Source organism: Enoplosus armatus, chromosome 11 (genome assembly GCF_043641665.1).
Source record: "Enoplosus armatus isolate fEnoArm2 chromosome 11, fEnoArm2.hap1, whole genome shotgun sequence".
Taxonomy (NCBI): domain Eukaryota; kingdom Metazoa; phylum Chordata; class Actinopteri; order Centrarchiformes; family Enoplosidae; genus Enoplosus; species Enoplosus armatus.
Window position 1 is genome coordinate 22215664 of NC_092190.1, and position 22155 is coordinate 22237818.

At 40.4% G+C, this 22155-nt stretch overlaps 1 protein-coding gene across 1 annotated transcript in view; it reads right to left on the reverse strand.

Moving 5' to 3' along the window:
* Positions 1-22155, reverse strand: part of LOC139292360 (nck-associated protein 5-like) — a 53222-nt gene that overhangs the window by 17186 nt on the left and 13881 nt on the right. Inside the window, exons 3-7 of the mRNA XM_070914684.1 lie at positions 17019-17109; positions 14743-14898; positions 11133-11201; positions 9509-9547; positions 8663-8782 (exon numbers count right to left, since the gene is read on the reverse strand). Coding sequence (XP_070770785.1) covers positions 8663-8782; positions 9509-9547; positions 11133-11201; positions 14743-14898; positions 17019-17109 — 475 coding nt within the window. The remainder of the gene's footprint in view (positions 1-8662; positions 8783-9508; positions 9548-11132; positions 11202-14742; positions 14899-17018; positions 17110-22155) is intronic.

The window sequence follows — 22155 nt, forward strand, 5'->3', positions numbered from 1 at the left end:
AGCACCATCATTTCATGCATTTTGATTTAGTAATGGAAACCTAACAACTAACCCTAGCAGTTCTGGAGATTTCTCTGCCAACTAAACTACACTCGTACTATTACAGTTGATTACAGATGCTGTCGTATTCAGAGGAGAATATCAGCATGCGACAGTGCAAGTCCCATCTTACATGAACATCCCAAACTGTGATTATACGAGGGTAGTAGTACTACAATATATGTGGAGTACTCTCATTCAAGGGTGGATTTATCAGGGCAGCTAAACAGTTATCAAGGTACATTTTTTACTGTAAGTAGCATAAATGGGAAGGCTGGATTTATTCATTTTCTTATTGGAAATACACTATTAAAGGAGTAAAACCAACATTGTGTTTATGTGTCGGTCTCTCAGTGCTGTTCTACTCCTCTAACCTGTGTGTTGATCTTAGTCCCAAACCCATTAATTCTTTCTGAAGATGTAAAAAACGTGTCACAAATATGTAATTACATGACAGCTGGTCACGATGGTTTTTAGTAAACGTTAAAACGAGTAAAAAAGTGGATTTGCTGGGGACTATTTTCAGCTGTGGATTGATACACATTTGGCGCTCTAGTGAGTCTTTCCAGCAGCAGGACGTTGTGTGAGGGATTCAGTAAAAATAAACTACAGTGTGTGTTCATGGTAACGGAGGTACATGTCACCAACAGTGTGGCTCATTGATGCTTTTTTAATAGTTTTTGGACAACAATGGAGCTCTATGGCACAGACGAAGAAGAAACATCAGCCTTTGGATACACACACAACACTTACTAGTTAATAGGATCAATTCATTGTTGATTTGGTGACAGCTAGTTAGTATTCATTAAAACCTGGGAAAAGAGTGTAAAATCGTGGCTTTTTTGGCAATATTTTCACATTCCCTGCCACTGAACCAGGCCGCTGATTAACAGACCATTCAGACACAAGGACAATGTACTTACGCTTCCATGGACTTTTGAGTTCATTTTAAATTTCACAGTCTCATCGAAATTCGTCCATGCGTCCCCCCCCTGAGCCGCCCAAAGCAAGGTTACACTCACTCAACCGCTCCTCAAACCACAGTTCTCTCCACTCTTTTCTTTGAAACAGTTACCATCTTCACTGCTCTCACCTCATTTACTATCACGCTCATCAGCTACCACCTCATCCACCTCCTTGTCTTCAGGCTCCTAGTCATTAATACTTCTTGCTCATCTGCACCTTGCTGTCTTTCTTTTTCCTTTTTTTTCTTATATCACCTTCACCCCCTCTGCCCTCTTTCCTCGCTGCTGCTCAGTGTTGTGCCCGCTGGGCTGGGCTCTAACTAGATGCACTGCTGTTCACTTTGGTGTCAGCATACAGAGAGAGGAGGGAAGCCGGAGTGAAATGGTGGAAAACAAGCACAGCGCATGAGCTAGTGCTGCAGCTCTTTGCAGTTGTAGTGGTGAAACACGTGTTACTGACCACAGACATTATAAAATGCATCTAATAAAGGTGTGACAATATGTTGATATAACTGAATAAAATCAATGTAGCTCTTTAATTGCTTGATTAAAACTGAAACTTTTTGTTTTAAATCAGAGCTTTGTGCAAGCAAACCTAATGTAAAAAGAGGCCAGTGAGGAAAGCTGTTGTTTGTGTTGTATATCTTCCTGCTAGGCAAAAGCAAATGGATTTTCAGACACTTCAAAAGGGGTAAATATATGTGACTTTGTTATACGAGTTCACACAGCAACTAAATCAAACGCTGTTTAAGGCACTTCAAAGAGGCAAATAAATTTGACTTTATTATATATTTGCCTTTATCTTTCACTGCAGCCCTCCCAGGAAGTTTATCTGAGGAAAGAGGCACCTGCCGCAGTTTAAAAACCTCGCAGTGCTGAGTCTCTCGAGTGTCGCTCTGCCGCTGAATTCCAATAACATTGTGACTGACGACCCTGTCACAGAGCCGCCAGACTTCTACCAGCTAGGGCTCTCTGGCAGGGGGACGATGTTGCTGTTGTAAACAGTCCAAACATCCAGAGGAGTCACAGTCTAATCATAGAAATAAAGCAACACATTGTCAGAGCTCATCTGTACATCATGCAGGTCCCATTGATGGGCCCGTGCATGTGCTGAGCATATGAAACTGACAGTTTTCTAAGCCCTGCCTCAATTTTGTTGCCACATTTGACTTTCAGACATGGGTGGACAAAAGCAGGCTTCACATTTCCACTCGGCGACCGTTGATTTTGTCAATTGAAATGACAACTGTCACTAGCTGAGCTATCACACAAACAACCTGCAACATGTGAGCCCTGCAAACGGTCGTAACCTAGTTTAATAATGATGTGCTCCTTTGCTTTGAAAGTAACGTTAGCGCTACAGCAGGGAGTAAGCTAGTTACATGCTCACTTAAAACACATTGTTTATGGTATCCTATAAGTGGGCCCTTGAAAACTTGTATATAGACATTTTAATTTGTTGTTGGAAATTGGTGTTTTTATATATATTTATATATACACACCGATTATATTCACATTCTTGTGTACATAATAGTTCTGTCTATTATTTCACCTTTATTTGTTGTCCTTGTTCTGAACTGTTCTGTCTATTTCTGTGTAAGTACACATTCCCTCAGCAAAAGTCTAGACAGGCTGGAAACAACTAGAGTCGGTCCCACTCTCTGTCTCTGTTTTTATCTTTTGTCACGTAATGCAATGCACGACACCTCGCTTGTAACCTCGCTCGAAGTCAGTCAGCGCGAGTGGGAAACAGGTGTGCAGTCACAGTGATTAAGGAACCTAACAAGCATAACTGGCAGTGAAAAACAAATTTTCCATTTCAATAATTCATACATAATTACTTCTGTGTTATCCAGCAAATTGATACAGAACCAGAGTATTATGTCTCAATCTCAAAACCCTCCATCACTGATCGCTGATGGGGACAATGAAATGACCCGTGTTTCATTTTTTTCGAGTGCTCTCTGCAGTTGTAACAGAGTGTTGAGCCTAATGGATTTTGGCCTCTTTGCTCCCAAGTACAAAGGCCATGATCTCTTGACGCAGTAATCACACTGCTCATCTGATCTCAGTTGCCAGGCTCAACACTCAGACAGGTGAGCAGCCCAGGGTCTCGTGAGGAACAATGACCTCACCATGATATTCCTGATATTTACTGAACAAACTCAAAAAGGGAATTAAAAGCAGTCTCTCTAAAAGAACATTAAACCCACTATAGAATTTGAAAATGTATTCTGCTGCCGTTCGGTGATAGTTTCAAACAAAAAAACAAAAAATCCACATATAGTTGCTTTAAAGCGATCAATATTTCCATATCAACTATGAGTCAAATCACTCGTAGTGTAATGTAAAAGGTGCTGTTGAACCCAAAGGAGTTGGTGGAGACCAAAACAAAGCTTGAAGGAAAGAGGAGGAAGAGACTTACGTTTGTCAGGTGGACAAAAAACACAAAGTCCAAGTGAATGCTAATGTCTGCTGGATAAGGAAAACATTTTGTAACCGTAAGCATGTTTATAATGAGGTGATGATATGTAAAAGTTGCATTTTCAGCAGCCAAATACATCAATTAATACCGTTTTAATTCAACATGTTGTGTACCAATGTTGCCATATGAACAAATCATCATCTTACCTACAAGTTCCCTAACCTGCCTAAAAACTCCTGGCCTTCAGTGAATTCATCATTTAGTCATAACCACAAACACAAATGTTGTTTAGCTGCACAGCAGGTGGTCACAGCAGGAAGTCACATCTGTAACTTTTCAACAATCAAAGTACCCCAAACTTTGAAATCAATGATTTAAATGCGAGGCTTGTTCTCAAAACCTTTGTTTGTGACTTAACTGGAGACAAATATAACAACTGTAGTTAATATTCAAGCTTTAGGCATGAGATAATTATCTTACACTACTAATGTAGCCTCCTGGATAACTGGGAATGCTGCATTAGTGAACCAAAGGCAGCATTTGGCAGCTTTTTTTTTCTCATGCTGCCAGCGATGTTTTGTTATTAACATTTTTTCTGCTGTAAAGATCCATCTTGCCTGGTGAAATTATCCAGTAAGATTTCAAGAGATTGATAATGACTATTTTACTGAGTGTGGTAGCGTAATCGACATCAGCAGAAAATAATACATCGACAGAACAGATGTAGGGTGGGTGAAGTTTGTGCTGTTGACATCAGACATTTTACAGAAGACTACAAAACAAAGGTCTCCGTTTCGTGCCTGACCATTTGCCGATGCTGGATGCCGGCCTTCAATGCGCTCTGCGTAGCTCAGGATGACGGCCGGCATCCAGCCAACTTTGAAAGCAAGAACTTTCTGAAAGGAGCTTGTTCAGCATCTGTGTTCCAACACAGCAAACTTTGAATTCAGTACAACCAGCCAAGTGAGCGAGTGTGAAGATATTATCATCCTGCTGCCTGCTGAGAGAGAGAGAGAAGCAGCCGATTCAAACGCCATGTGGGACCGAGTGCATCTGAGCATTCATTCATTTGGATGTTTAGTAGTTATAGTCGTGTGTGTAGTGATTAGTCAATAAACCTTTCATTAATTAAGAGCTTGATTATTATGTGGTTTGTATGCATGAAGGATTACAGTTGCTGTACACAAGTCAAGAACTCTTCCCTTTCCTATGGGTGGGGCCCCGAGGTGAATTTAATGTGAATTAAATTCTGTTATTTAGTTTAAATATTGATTATTTCTGATAGCCAAAGCTGAGGGGCATCCCTCTACTTCATATTGTACCAATATGTATTTAAGCTCATGCTACATAATTATATAAAATACAGTTTATCTGAAAAATTATATAGCATATATAGTTAATTCATCACTAAGCAATATTTTTATATCAGAATCGACTCAAACTATTTTAAAAAGACCAGTACCAGAAACGTGACCACACGATACATGTTGGGACTCAAACTCAAGTCATAAAAACATAAATTCTATACCACCACTGGATATTCTGTCACAAAATATATATATATATACATATATATATATATATATATATATATATGTATATATATACATATTGTTTCAAGAAACAACGAGACAAACAATAGAAAATGTTAAATCAACAGTAAATGAATGTCAGCAGGTACGATGTTTCTTTCCAGCAGAAGCAGCTGAGCATTTCTGCACTGATACATGCACTTCTCCTACAAAGACAGTCAAGTTTGACCTTTACAGAAAAGGTTAAAGATGAAGGACAGCATTTCCTGCTCTGCCCGCAGCATACTTAATGACCTGGTATGGGAATTCCTACACTTTCCATGATGATTTCCATGAAGCTGGAAAAAGGAATATCAATAGCAGTGTTCATACAGTTTAGTCAAGACTTTTGTTCATTGCTAATTCTGTCTGTGGAGTCAAACTGGTTCCCTGAATACAGATAGCTTGAGTTTGTCAGAGGAGAGGAATCATGCTGACAGCCCTGACAATCCAAACAGACCTTTAGAAACAAAGCAACTTGAAACTTCTTCCCGGCCTTCTGCATAATGATCATAACTCTGCAAGAGAGACAAGGCTCGTTTCATTACAATTTGGGTAGCTTAGAAAAGTTCTGGCTGAAATTCTGCCAGCGCCTCTGGTCAAGACCAATTATAGATCTAAGTTTAAGTTGTGGCCAAGGCGTACAAAGAGAGTCAATACAGATCCAACTTTAACACGTGAAAATCAAACATTTTATTGGCCAGATACACTACATTTTGCATTTGTATGTAAGCTGTCAATCTAACTTCACTTCACAAAAAACTCTAACATGTACCCTTGGATACTTGGATTCATTTTAAAGTATAAAAAGGTTTTCTCAGACAGCCAAAGTCTCTCTGCAACACCTTGAATTACAGTCATTGAACGACATTAATCTGGCCCTTTTAGCCTTTATCGCATTAAAACTGACATTTCAATGGACATTTCAAGCTGCATAATAAACAAAAAATTGTGGAGAAAAGAGAGAAAGAGGCAAAACTCAACATACGCGAGGGTGTTTGGGATTGTGTGCGCTTCAGCCAACCAAAGCCACTCTATAATGTTTATGGGACGATTTCAGTGCTGAAGAAAAGAGTTTGAGACAATGCCTCAAAGGAGGTGTGTGACGCCAAAAGCATTAGAGTTGGCAACGCTGAATTGATTCTGAACATTATTTAAACACACAGTTGGTCTGTCGGCTGCCAGCTGAAACCTGCCACTGACTAGTTGATCCAGTTATTACCATCATTTGGTTTGGAGGAGGCGTCTTTGTATGTGAACACACAATCCCGGCTTCCCACAGGTATTTCTCCAGGGAAACAGGATGTTGGCAACAATTTGCGGGCAATGATATCAATTTCCAGCATTGAAGCGTGTACAGAATGTGAAGGTGAAGAGCACTGCAGTACAAAAACAATCGAACCATAATGAAAATGTAATGTGTCTTGCCGTTGCGTAGCCCTGTGGTCATTGGAGAAAATGTGTATCTCTTTGCTTTGACCAACAATTTCCATTCAAATGTAGCACGGTTGATTTTAGTTGCAAGAGAATCTGCAAGTTCTCGCAGGTATCTAGCATGGATAAAGACAAATGTATGAAGACCTTGCTCCTTGAGATAACTCGGTGGTTGACTTTCCTGCCTCTGGTACTCCTCATCCGTCTCTGTGGCTACTTGCAAAATAGAGAAAATAAAACACCAAAGCTAAGAGGAGTGAAGGCCTACTCCACGAAACGAGAAACTATATTGAGACCAGATTCAACACCTGGGACTACATCCCTGCAACCGACCAGAAATAATGAAGGCATGTGGACAAGTAGCACACTGCACCAGTACTTACAGGCTATTCAGTTGCACAGCACACACACACACATACTTGAAGTGTGTCACGTGTTTCCTGCTGGTGCAGTGATAGTGAGAGATCCTCTTTGCAGTTCAATAACCCAATGTTTCTGTCAATTACAGCTAACACCTTTTTGGAAAAGCTGGGCTCCACCATCCGTTTCAGGAGCGGGGTTTCTTTCAATATTCAGCTCAGAATGCAAAAAGAATCATCTGTCCATCAGAAGTATCATCCATCATCAATTATTCATGGTACAGCTGGCCAGTTGCCTTTAGATTCATGCAGTGAAGTTTCACTAAAAGAGACAAACACATCTCTGTTGCAGGGATCTGCAGAACAAGTGTCTTATTGTTTGCTATATAGCTTCTCTGTTTTATAAAATCAAACCAAAATGAATTCAAATTCTGAGAGATTCTTCCGTGCTAAATCTTTAGAGACTGTGATGAATTATGCATACATATATATATATATATATATATATATATATATATATATATATATATGTATGTATTGGAAAGTAACTCTTCCATACCAAAACAAATCTACTGGTATTATGAAAGTATGACCGTTCACATTTTTAACCCACTTCAGATCTAAATGGATTGAAAATGTGTCCATCCAGGCAGCGCAGTGCAGCCATGACAGCGGCGCTGCCTCATTATTGTTAGACGCTGATCAAAGCAGCCAAATTTCAGCCCGCCAGCAAGGTTAAGTAAACAGACCTGTGGATCAAAGGACTGCCGGAGGAAAAGGTTAAAAGAAAATTCATCTTTACAGGGTGTTGTCATACTGAATATCGCTGTTGTTGCAAAGGAAAAGGAAAGAGGGAGGGGAAAAAACACATAACTGCTGTTTGTTAGTTTACCATGACCTGCTGAAAGGAGAAACATGAGCACTTTAAAAGATACATGAGCGTCAGTGAAATGGTTAACAATAAAATATGGAGAGACAACAGAAGGCGACTTCCTTGTTCTGACTTTTCTGACTCTGTTTTTTTTTCTCTTTTCAGTGTTGAATTAACTCACCTGCCTTGGTGACATATATGGCAACCAAAACTGACTACCCTTTAAATGTTGTTGCAATTTAGGCAACAGATAATAAAAAAGCAAATATTTTAGAGCTTTTAGATGCCTGTTGTGGTTGGAAACAGTGCTAATAAGAGCGAAGTTTGCAAGCCAGAAAACAATGAGCTAAAATATGCTAAAATGCTACAAGAGACGTGATAATTCTCTGTGGGCTTGTCACTCCAAGTACACACAGTCGTCTAATACATTTCTTTGTGTTAAATATTGATTAGTGCAGCTTTAAAGCAGTGTAGTTAGTGATGAAGCTCAACGACGGAACAATCAATTGTCATGATGAATAACAATACTACAAGAAGGCCAAGGGTTTAACCAATTATCCCTAACGCCCTACGGTTGAGAGCATTCCAATTAGCTCTGTCTCTGATTTCTGCACTGTCACTTTCCTGCTACAGCTGGATTAGAGGTTTGACTCACTATTAGGCCAAATCCTGACACGATTAGCATAAAAGAAGAGAGCAGGAAGGGATGGTAATGCTTGTTTGATGACCTACAGTGCACTCGAGCATGCTACACTGCTACACCAGTTAAGAATGGAAGAATATAAGGCCCAAATAAGTCAATTCCCAATCATAAATTCAAGCATTTAATCTGTACATCCTACCAATTTAAATAAAATTGCATCCGGGGTAGATTTCTCTCTCTTTTTCAAGTTGGCAACCTTTAGAAGTAAAGCTCTGCTCATGTAAAATTCAACCAGCCTTAAAGCAGGGTAGGACTGTCAGGGTCTGTTTGGATCCATTGCGCCATGTGTTCCTACCTGGGAGACAGGAATGGTGGACATTTTGACACGTTGTTGGAACAGCACACTCAGTATGCGGTTTTGCTGCTCCAAGTCAAACACACGCGTCCGCAGCTTCACACATTCCTCTTTCAAGTCCTAGAAACCCCGCAGAGAGGAGAGAAATGTACAGTTAACCGTGACTGAGGGGGATATTTTAGAGAACTACACATGTATCAGATGCTAATTTAACAGGAACAGGACACAATGCTGTATTCATGCAGACATGAGGGATTTCATACTTGAACTCCACCACATGTATCTGATGGCTGTCGTAGTTCTTTGCATTGCAGGATCCAAATGCTTACAACCAACAGTGGAAGACTTTTATTTTGATATAAGTACGTTTTGCCAGAATGTGTCTGTCCCCACTACAGTGTCCATACTGCTCAGTAAGCTGTTGATCCCATATTGAATGTTTAAATGTTACTCTCACATTCATTTATGATGATGATAAAAGTTTATTCATTAGGATGAACCATCTCGTTTTCGAGGGGGTCCTAACAGACAATACAAACAATCAATTTATTCTATATAATATCTTTATAAGTGAGTGACTTTTTGTTTAAGTCAAGTCAAGTCAAAAGGGATCAGGTCCACGACTCCAGTCTGACTCGAGTCCACGTCTGTTGACTATACCTTGTATTAAAGAGTAGGAATTGATGTGGTTGTGACGCTAAAATGCTACAACAGATTTCAGATTGTCTTTTACTTTCGAAGGTCATGAGGTAGGACATGTGCTGTTAATCCCTCTTCATGTTAGTGACATACAGTCACTCATCAGTGATTAATGATGCGTCAATAACAGCGGAGACAGAGACGAACCTTCTGCGTGAGGAGGGCCTGGACCACCTGGTTAGCCACCTTGAAGAGACACACAAATACATTATAATACAAAAAAAATACATTATGAGTGTGGTCATTATTTTATAGAGTGGATTTCAGAACTTTCTGTGCAGCTTTGAGATGCAGAGAGACTGTAAATGAAAATGACCCAGTACAAACACCATCAGAGAGAATCTAGAGGCATGTAAGATGCTGTGAGGACAAATTGACAGCATGTTGCATCACAGAGTCGGATTTAGTGAAATCATACAGCAGCTGCCTGCAGTTAGTATATCTAACTTTATCCTCAGCACATAAATAAACCAAAATACAGTCTAACAAAAGTCTTTTTTAAGAGAATGTTTCTTTTTGTCCCTGCACAGTTTAGTTGCTCGCCTTGATCTAACTTTTCTCTTCTGAAGAAGTTTTGTTTTGTTTTTATTGTGAATATAAAACAGCACAATCCGAAACGCCTGCTTTCCTGCTTATTTTGATTTCTAAAGCAGAAGCCTGCATTATACCTTTACCCAGGATAATAACTATGTTTCCACTTTTGTGGCCCGCAAAATGATTTCCCTCCACCTCTTTCATCTATCTATCAAAACGACTCGCCTCGGCTCATTCAGACCATGACAGGAAGCCCTCTGAATGCTTCACCCCCCCAAAAAAAAAAATTAACGTGCATAATAAGACTGAAAAGCAGCAGAAGAGAAATGAATCCCACAGCAGAAACTCTGAAATTTCTGTCCTCAACTAGAATATGTTAAATTCTCATGGGCAGCAATCTCCATGGTAACAAGCCCATTAGTGAAGCCTGCATGAAAAAAAAAAAATAAAGTGGAGCAGTCTTCCTGGCTGGAGAGAGATGAAGGACAGACAGGGAAAGAGATGGAGAGACAATCAAAGTGTTGTCAGGCAGAAAAGAAGCGGGAAGGAGTGCAGGCACACGACCCACATGCAGGAGCTGGGAGCCTCCTGAGCGGCGAGGCTCGCCCCTGCAGTTACTCATTCTCACATCCCCCAGGGCGCTGTTGGCTGTCCGCTTCAATTAGAGATGTTCCCTTCTCCTGGCTTTCCTCTACGGACTTCACTGACGCTACAGATAATAGTGAGTGTGCATGTTCGTCTCTTTGCTGCAGACGCTGAGAGTCGTCTCAGCTTGTCCGAGTCCCGACCACCAGATTGCTTCGTCTGGCACAGTTCAACATTTAGGGAAATGTGCTCATCCACTTTCCTTTCAAAAGTGAGGGGAGAAAAATCACTCTCTAACCCTAAGTATGGAGCCGAGGTCAGGTTAGCCTAGCTTAGCATAAAAACTGGAGGTAGCTTTATTTATATGGTGCCTGGACTGGTTGGGTTGGACATGCACCTACCAGCCCCGCAAAAGCTCTGAAGAAGTTGGACCTTGTTTGTTTAATTCAGTCATATAGACAAGTAGTCTGGCACAAAACGTAAATCAGTACTGATACCACCAGAACGTATGCGGATCATTTCCAATACAATATCAAATGAATGTTATTTCGGCATGAAAAGTCATTGTGGGACTGGGAGCAGTAAAGATACACACTGTGCTTAACAGGACACGTTTGTTCTTGAACGTGCCGTGAACAACAGCAACACTCACCTCATCCAGACAGCGTTCATACTGCTTCCTCTGGTTGTCGTTTTCCATCGACAGAGCAGAGTTCTCCGCCTGTACGGTCAAAACACAGACAGATAAACTGCATGAATTATGGTAATTACCTTTGACTACGCTGCCGTGTCAATATCCAAATCGTATTTTGAAAAACGTATTAGTGAGGTTGTGCATTACGATACATGTGAGCTTTGGATGACAGACAGACAGACAGACAGACAGACAGATCAAGAGGCTCTCTCCCTGAAGCACTGTAGGATTTGCAGGTTCGCTGGAGAAAGATGGTTCTAAATGAATGAAACTTTAAATTTCAGGCATCCAAACGCCCTGCAGACCTCCATGTCTGGAAGGCTCACTTGAGGCACCCCAGGTGTAATTCAATTACTGACAGAGGTTCTGCACAGCAGGGAACACAAACCATTCTGGGAACTCAGGAGGCGACTTTCTACTGAAATGATTAATCCAGTAAATCTTAAAGGCTAGGCAACCTGAGATGGCTTGTTTTCACTTAAGTGCTGTGGGCAACTCCTCTGAACAACAGGTTCACAGAAAAATCACAGACATGGCTGATAATCACTGGGGTGAGCAGCAGGGAGGCAGCAAAGAAGTGCTCACCTCACGCGGCTCAACATCGTCTTCAAACTAACCCCAAAGTGATCGCCAAAGCTCACCACCACAGGTTTTTAACCAGGTTCAATGGCTGGCTGCTGAAATGATACTGATGCATCTCCTGAGACCGACCTGAGTATGGATTGTTTTGACTCAAGTCTTTTCTTAGGAAAGTGTTTAAAAGGCCACAGATCAGCCTGAAGGCTGGCAGCCGGTGTGTGCAAAGGTCAGGGAAGTCCAAGTTATGAGTTTGAACTTTACGCGTTTGAGCCTTATACAATGGGTGTTATACGAGCTCACACTTGCTATGGATGTGACAATATATCACATTTACAAATGAGCTCAAATGATTAACACGTTATACAGTAGATTGCTTTTCATATGTCAATAGAAAATTACATTCAGGCTTAAAATCTTCATTTAGAAAAATTAAAGAACCGTTTTTTTGCAGCTGCAAAATGTGTTACATCTGCAAAAATGTTCCAGAGTGTAAAAACAAATCACTTGCGAAGATGAAAATGTTTGGCAGTGTGCTTAGCGCCACGCTCCCTCATCCTTGTTTATGCACAGTTAACATGGTTGATCTTCAGCGAGCATCGCATCAATCAGTGTTTGAGGCTTAACTGTCAGATTCCACTGAATATTACTTTCTGCTGGAGGAGCTGAGAGGAGTCAGTGACTTCTCCTCAGTCAAAAAGCATTTTATTTTTTATTATTTATCTTCTCACTAGTATTTGTGGTCTTTCCATTTTTCATGCTAGGTTATATGGAAGGTACCCAAGTGTGCCATAATGACTGGAAAGTAGTTTGCAACTAAATGGAAAAGCCCGTAATGTTTCTCCAGTTCAGCGTTAAAGTTTAATTACAAATGTGGATAAAATAAAGGCAGCCACCATGAAGAGGCAACGGCATGAAAGCCACAAAATACACACAGAATTATCCATTAGGGTCAACAAAGTAGACAAGAAAATGTATGTGATTTAACGCAGCACTTTACTCTAAAAGATCATCACTAATGACAGAGTGGTTATGCAGGCTTTCTTAAGTACTAGACCGTAGTGTTACCGCAGGAAATTGAATATCACCGAAATGATGGTCAATCATTTCCAATAATTCAGCAAGCATCCATGCTGGTAATTACTTGCACTTGCACACAGTTTTTGTGGCGTTATCAGGATGCAACATTAAAGCCTTTGCAGTTGATGCACTTTGTTTCTCTCTCTTTATTTACAGGCTTTTAGCTGAGTCACTATATGTCTTAACTGGGCTATATATTGTTTTTTTCAGAATAAGGTCCTGGGCTATTCAGAAATGCCACCAGTTTGCATGTAAATTATACTTGTTTGTACTATACATGCACTATACATGCATGTCTGTATGTCCTCAGGTTATCAACACACTGTAAATATCTGTATATAAATTGAGTATCACTCTTCCAGGAATATAACAACCGTGTCGATGGGACACTGAGCTTTAGAAATGTAAAACAAAAAGTTAATATCAATAGATTTTGTCACTTCTATTATTATTCTTTGTCTTACTTCTATTTGGAGGATAATTACGCTCTAAATTTTGGAACTGCAGTTTTTATGATGTTTGGCGGATGCAAACAGCAAGCATGAGTTCACTCCTGAAAAGCCAAGAACTATTTTCTCTCTATATATATATGTTGTAAAAGAGCACCAGGTTTACAGCAAAGGCACCAGATATCAGGTCAAATCAGAATGTAGTAAAAGTGTGATTATAAATTCTACAGGTCAACACATTTCTGTTCCTTGGCACGATCGTCACTACTGGGCAAATGTTTAAAAATGTAAATGATGACAGTGATATAACATAAAATAGGTTAACAAATATGACAAATCACAAAATCACATCACTCCCAGTAAAACATGCAGAATTAGCGAAGTGAATTCTGTTCTAGGTGGATTTTATCTTTAGGCAATGCTTTGCAGTAGATATAATGCAATAAATAATGGCTGTCTGAGACCCCTCAACAGATGGTAAGTCCTATTACTTTTTCAGCAGGGAAGGAGTGACAGAGAGGCACACTGTACATTCACTGGAACACTGACTGCAAATGTTAACTACCCTGTCAGCATTTTAATTTTCACCTCCTGGATATGGATAACTCCTTTGTCTTCTGCTGGGTTTTTTTTTCTTCTCACCCCTAGGACTGATCTTCAGTGTAATGGGGTTTAATTTCCTGTAATATCTAAAGATGGATAGAGGCATGATGAAACACCGATTGTTCTTGTTTGTCATCTAAACGTCTCACTGGTATTTTCAAACGAAGCTCCGCAGACTCAGGTGCTGTGAATGACACATGACAGTTCCTATAAAGACCATCTATTTCAAACAACTTGAACAGGTTCCAGTGTTCATGAGGAAGTCGTTACCTTGGGCAGCTTTTGAATTATCTTTCAGCATCTTTCCCTTATGATTTAAAATAGCCTAACCTGCCCACTCTGATACCACAAAAATAGCACCGTGAAGCTATAGAACAGAGGTCTGCTGCAGATTTCTGCAACATGTCGAAAGGTTTTGGTGAAGGCCAGCAAGAAAAAACTTTGTTTACCATCGCGGAGGTCACAATTTGCTGACCTGTGCTATAGCAAAAAGTGAGAAAGAAATGGTAATTAGTTTATTGATCTGTGTGAGTCAAAGTGCTAGGGGTGAACAAATGCCATGTCATGTCTTTAACAACGCTACCTACCCTGCAATCCTTCCTAAATAAGGACTGTAACCAGTTCAAGGATGTGGAAAAACACCCTCGTGTGCTGTATTTGAGCTGCCCACTAAATTCCAAGTCTCTTTAGATATCAAGTGAAATACATTTAATTAATAAAAAGCATATGGTACTCTCAATATATCGATCAATCTGACATCTCAGGGAAGAAAGGAAAGGACATGGGGAGCAGGAAGAGTGGTGGGGAAATGGGGAACAGTTGGGGGAAGGGAAAGAAGTGGACCGTGCAATCCACTTTACCTCCAGGGCTCTGAGTCGCTCGAGCAGGGGATTGCTATCTTTTGAATTTTCCTCAGACCCTCCGCCGGCCTCAAGCAAGGCTGGCATCTCTGCTGCTGTGGCTGTGGGACCCTCCAGACTGTCCTGCTGCTTCCACATTTCCTCCAGGAGTTTGTCCTGAAAGGCAGAGAGCGCGGATCAAAGATGCATGCCTTAAAGTCACAAAGACATGAAAAACGAACAAATCGTGATAAACAACACACTGAATGCTGCCACTACTGCATAAATAAAACTTTAATAAAACACCATTTAGCTTCACTTCAAAGTTGAAGCCATCATTTTATTTTTATCATTGAATCAAGTGACCCCTTGTAATCTGACAGCCAGTACTGTCGATCTCACTGGGCATCAACACCTTACTTTGCAGCTTTTGCAGCTTGTAGCCTTTTTTAGCTTATTGCTGTGGTTCACTGATCTGTAGGGTTAATTACAGCCCTCAAACTACTGAGAATAACGAGAACACAGAATTATAAGCAACAAGTCTGATGTGTGTAGAGGTGTGAGTGGTTATTCTGTCGCAGCAGAGTGACGAAGCAGAAATGGTTCTGAGTCGTATGCTTTGTATCTAACAACATCACACTACTTCTGTCTTCGCTAGTTAGAGAGGACAGTTTCATTTGCACTGAAAGAGGTCACTTGTAAGGAAAACATAATCATAGGCAGTTTTAAGTGTTTGAGAAAATGCCCATTGCTAATGTTTTTCTGGGAGGGAGATACATGTTCTCCTCAGGAGTTGGCGGAGCAGATGGTGGCTAAAACACCAGTGAATGTTGGACTTTCCTGTAACAGGTTGGCTGAACAAGGACTCCAGCGGGATGCTTGTGCTGCTCTGTGTCTGCTCAGTTCAACTGTGAATTCTTAAGTGCAGGACTATGCCAGAGATTCACGAGATGAGTTATTGTTACAGTTTTTAAAGCTGAGAGCGTTTGCCTTTTTGAGGCAAAAGCTGGTAGCGGTATTGAGCTCGATGGGAGGGGGTCTGATGGGAGTTTTGTGTGTCCTTGTGAATAAGCATTTGTAAGAAAGTGATTCAACTGAAGCCCTGACCTTCCTTCCAATGGTTCATGTGTCTTTGATGGTAATTTATTATCCCAGTTGTATATGTACAGAAATATTTGGGGAAATGCGAACTAGACACAGAAATAAACAGACTCTGTATTGCACCAGTATTTAGTAGATATGCAACATTACCAGCATGTATTGTCCTTTCAGCTTTGCTCCTCAACCAGGCGGATAATCACAATCAGCTGTGTGGAGGTACTCTAATGCTTAAAAAAGCCTAATATACTGTAAAGATTGAGCTTATTGTGCTTTTATACTGTGGGACATAATTCACTTCTATTCTTCATCATTTCACTTTCTTTATTTTGGGTACGAATCGCTGTCTTTTTCCAAATTCATACTTGTTTCCATGTGGTGATAATGCTTCATCTATTATCTTTACTTCATTTCAGTCAGTGTTTTACATTTTGTGCTCCAATATTGTCTTTTTTTCGGACTTATCTTCATACATGCTTGCATGAGATTGGATGATGAGATGTTTGCCTGGTGTTTACTGGCCTGTAATGTGATGTTGCATTATTTAGCACTTTGCATTAATGATTAGTGTAAAGTGCACAAACCAAATATTACAAACCCTAACCCTTGATTCAAAAGAAGAGGATGAAGGAATGGTAGCATAAGAAGGATGTGAGACTGATAAGGTTGAGCTCTAACTAATTAGTATTACGAATTATGAGCCTTATTTGCATTTGGTATCTTGTTCATTAGGTCTATGTTTGGCACATTCATCCACATCAGCACAAATAATAAACTACATCAGAGCCGATAATCTAAAGTATTTGTGACTTGCATGTGGTGGGGACAGAAATCTGTCTCACAGCCACATTGTGGGGACATTATTAAATTTTAGGGTTAACTATTTATGGGTAAGGTTACACTGTCAAAAGGTGAAAGTCCAAGGTTAGATCAATAGTATATCTAATAGTAAATCATCCCTTGGTTTTTCTAAAGTGTTATATCTGCAATTTGGATGATTGTTGTTTATTTGTGCACATATTTTATTACTAATTCACTTTATCAACCTTTTTGGCAATTCAGGGGAATTTTTTCGCTTTCCAGACAAGATTTCAGTTGATTCAAATCAAAACGGTGAGAGAACAAATGAAAAACAACATAAAGATCGGCGTTTTCAAACCAAAATAATAGCAAGTAGTGACCGGAGATCCCTCTTGTACCTTGTATGCTTTCATGAGGTCCAGGGGGTCCACCTTGGGCCCTTCCAATGAGTCCTGGTTCTGTAGCAGTGTTCGCACCGTCTCCTCCATGCTGCGTTTAAGAGGAAAACAGGCAAACTGGTCAGAGAAGCCCACCGGATGGGAGGATGTACTGGAGAATGGACGTGGTCGATAAAAGTTAACATTCATTCCTCAACACGGATAAATGGAATCATGGGGTCAACGTCTGAAAACCAGCTAAGTTGAACATATCAACTATAGGGACTGTATATACACATACAAAGTTAGACTGAGATGGAAAATCTGCATGTTTCCAGGCTGAAATCTTTGAAAATATTGGTCTGTTTAGTTCTTGTTCCTCCGTAAAAGACTTTGGGAGGGATAGCAGAGTCCAGTCCTCTGTTTTGAATTTTGATGGTGGGGATACACCTTTGTTTATGTTTGGACCAGAGACCAAAGTTGCCTTTATGTAATAGTTTGTGACAAGGCATACACTGAATGGTGAAATTACCAATGTCTGCAGTACAATGTAATTTTTCCAGCCCAGTGGATACAGTAATGAAGTTGCTAATTGGATGCAACAGTATAGAATTGGGGGAATGTGAAGCTGATAAACCTGTCGATGTTAAGGGGACATTTCGCTTTGATAGAACATCTCCATACTTCATTATGTGTGATGACCGCAGGAACAGCCGACATCATCATCGGATCAGCTGCCCCCGAGATGACCTGACCTGCAGTGTTCAGTCTTTCCCACATCCATACCCAATTACACAATACCGGTTGATAACTGAAAGCAATTTAAGGGCGGTGATGACTTGAAAAATGCTGTTAACAAACACCTCATCATCTGAATGAAGAAGCAAGTCTGCTGGTAAAACGGCCTTTGATTAAAACAGATCATGAAAAACAGAAAACCTCTAATAGTTAGTTTGACAGCAGAACACAGTCAGCCACTTGTTTATTTACCCCGAACATTAATTGTTTATCTGTCTATTGTAGTTTAATGCGTTTTTAAGGATGAATGAACAAAAAAAAAATCCCCACTGAATGAAGAAATAAAACCTGAAGTTGAACATTGTGAATTGTTATGAAACTTATTTTGATGGTATATACTGTATTTCAAATGTAAAGGGTAGATAAACAAGGAAGAGTTCAGCTGATTAGCATTTCAATTGATTCCCTAAAACCAGCATGTTTCTGCAACCTACCTTCAGAAGGATTACATGAAACATGAAACACTGTGGCTTTCATGTGAAATAACTGATGTTTTTTCTGGCCACTTGGGGGCAGCAGAAACAAGGCAGACACAACAGTGACATAGCATCACCTCATAATGTTGATATGGCAAACATGTTAGCAAACAGCAAACAGTCGCTTCTTCCAGAAGAGGCGGAGCAACATTAGCATTCATCTGTCCAATATTCACTCTCCTTTTAGCTCTGTTTTGGTCTTTGGTGCTCTTAGCTAGTCGCTAACTTTGTCTGTTTGCTGTTTGGTGTTGGACAAGAAGTGTACAGTGTTTTTTTTTGTTGCTAAAAACAGCTGCCTGCTGCGGCTAGACACAACACTGATGAGAGCGGTGAGAGTGAATCAAAGCGGTGAAGTTATGGGCAGGAAAAGAAAAACAACGAGCTAAAAGACGGTAAAAAGCTCGGTAGAGCTGAGGGGAACTCTACAGTTGGGTGGTAATTCTCTGTGGGATCATTATTATGAGTGACCTCTTTCACATTACACATCGTTGTTTGATCCGTTGTTAATATGAAAAATATTTGTAATCCAGCTTTAATGTTTGATTATCTGACCTAATTATCTGTTTCAGACATACTGTAAATAGATTACTTCATACAGGATGTTCACAGTAAAGTGCATCACTGCCATCAAAGCTCAGTTTCGTTTTCTTATTTTTTTTTATTGCACAGAGCTGCTGTGTGAAAATGTACATTGTCCTTAGACATATAATACTTCCACATGTTAATAAGGCTTCAAAATGACCATAATACTGCAGCTGACATTTGTTCAAATGGCTTCCACAGTATCAGTGTGGTCTTGCCTTGTGATTTTATAATTGTTTTCCCTCTGAGCTGTGTATGCTTGATAGACACTGACCATGTTCCTCATAATGTTGTACGCAGTGACATTTTTGCCCCGTCACTTACAGAGCAGCTTTTCCCCCTGTTTGATGCATGTGGCACAGCCATTAGCACTAGCTGCTGACTGTGAGCACACCATTGGCATTCCTGCCCCAAGTCACTTCCACTGACCTGAAACAAAATGAAAACAGCGGGTGGTGGTGGGAGAGGGAATACTGGGTCCACAAAGTAGTCTTTGAGTTCAAAGTCTAGAAAAAGGCAAACGGAATCGTTTGATGTGAAGTCTAAAAGAAGTTAAATGCAGATAACATCATGTGTTGCTCAGAGGTTCAAGCAGGCCATCACCACATCAACTTAAAGAGGAACTTCTTTTTGCTCAGTACACATAATCACGTAGTTTCCTTTTCATGTATTATGTTAATACAGGGTTTTCAACAATGCACTTAATGTCTGCAAAGCAAATGCTTCAGCGGCTCAAAGCTAGCTTGAATGTGTCTTTTTGGAGCTGAAAGGTCAGTTCAGTCAAATTCTGTGGCCCTTCCTCAACCGTGATGAAGTAGACCAAACCCAGGGGTATTTGTACACTTACCTCCTTCAACTCTGGTAGCATGTGCGATGCAAACATCGACAGACCAGCCCATTTTATCCCACAAAAGATACAATCTCCCACGAGGCCGGCAGCTGTCTCACACAGAGGCTCTGGACTTCCATTATCATCCGGCTTTTTATGGTCGGAGGGATAGACTCAGGTGGAAATACGTCCTCGTACGACCCTTTCGTGCCCCAAACTGCCCTGGGAGTCATCGCTATCCATGCTAGCTAAAAGCAGCTGATGCCATAGTGACGTGAATGTGTCACTCTGTGTCTGTCCCTTGCCCCCCCCCGCTGTCAAACTGAAGTGAATCAAATGTTTCATGCCCTCTTTTACCACCACTAATCACTGAAGTGTCACTTTTCATCTGGAAAAGTCAACCAGTGCTTCTTCTTACCACTCAAGTTACAAAATCAGAAAACCAAGAAATCCCATTTAACAGCCGGTGAGGAGCATAAAGGTCAAAGGTCTCGCAATGCAACAGGGATCGTTTTTTTCACACCGCTAAAAGCTGGTCCTCCTTAAAGTTTTGGCTCATCAAGTTTGCTCCTCATGAAGTTGCACAAGTCCACCTGATTCCTCTCAAAATTCATGTTATTCTCAGCGATATTTCATTCATTGCCTCCACTTCTGCCCCCCCCCCCCCCCCCCCCCCCTCAACCCATGCTGCTTTCCTACTGACTCTCGCCGGCGCTGGTCTTTTGAAATGAGGCTAACCACACGGGTCCTTGGCGTCCTCAGCTCAGAGTTAGTCACCGCTCTGTGTTTGTGATTGGGCACTGAAGAGAAAGTGGGTCTCCCTGTGGACCATGTGGGAAATAATGTGCAGCTGAGTGCTCTCAGAAAGGGGAAAAACAAGCTCCCACCCTGTCTGGCTTTACCCTAACAAGGCCTCGTACTCTCCTCGCCATCCCACCCTCATGACTGCAGTCTGGCAGGAGAGATGTCTGCCATCCGACTGTCCCTCTGAGTTCAGCCTCATTTCTGATGTGAGACAGAAACCAGTTCATATTACTTTTGGGAAGTAATGAATAAATAAATAAATACATATGGTGCTGATTATGCTGACATAATAGTCTTTTCTGATACTACCCCCCCCCTCCCCCCCTCCCCCCCTCGGGGTGCCAAAGCCAGAAATTGACAAAAAATGAACACATACAGTAGTTACCTTAAATTATTTATCACATTTTAATTGCTGCAGAGGAAACTTACAAGTTTGTAATCTTGTAGTTCAACTCTTGCAGCTAACAAACTGCAACTAAAACCTCTGTGGACTCCTGAAAGATCTACTTTACTGAGTTTTGCGATTGCTTCCAACGAGTAATCTTTAAATCATAACTGCTCGTATTAAGTATTCTTTTGATACATAACAGCACTTTAAACATGCAATATCTTCCTGTGTACGGTCTATTATGAAACACACACAGTTTACATGCTGTATACTCAGTACACATGTAGACACACTTGTGCACCCATGCATGTGTTTACAGTATGAATGTGACATTGCTTCAGTGACCCCTTCCCTCTCACCAGAGGGCTTTCAGAGGCTCGGTGACATTTTGCCACAAGCTACACTTTTCAAAGCAGGACCCTCAGCTCATCATGCACAACAATGTATGAATGACTGGCCTAACCCCCACCCTTTACTAGTAACGTGACCCCTTTTCCCACCTCAATGAAAACTGTACAGTAGCACAAACTGAATGGGGAAGCACCTCACTGCTATTCTTCTCAAGGGCACACTGACACACACACACTGTGAATGGTTGTTTCCACGTCCACGTACAATCCATCCGTAACTGTACAACATCCTTTGCAGTCACATATTTTCATTCATTACATTACATTCCCTACTTTCTCGAGTTAAGACGTTAATATGTTTATATATTTCAGTGTTTAATAAAAACTGATTTGTATCGCTTCTTGTCTTCTATCCGTTTTCTAATCCAGGACGAAGAAGACAGAACAAGAGATTCACTTTTTCACACCTCAGTTTTTTAATTAAGGTTTTTTTTATTGAAGTTTATTTAATACTGCCCACATATCATTTATGTAATATAATTAAGGGATCACAAATATAATATGCATAACGATAATGTACTTTGTGTAACATACACAAAGAGGAAATTGTTTATATCTTAGTTTAAGACGCTCAAATCAAAATTTATTTCTTCTCGTTATGATCCAACAATCATTCTGTGAGAGAAAAAAAGTAGTCCAGATAAAAGAACTGTTTTTACTTTCTTTACTTTTTTTTTACTTTCATAAAAAATAATTTGATGTAAAAAAATGTACAAACAAAATGAAGACAAAAAAGATAATTAGCATCTCAAATGGTGCTTACTCTGAGATTAAAAAGCTTTATATCCTTTTATTATTCACTTTATATCCATACAGCATCACCATAAAACTACCCAGATCTTTTCATGTGGAAAATATGTGAAAACTTGGA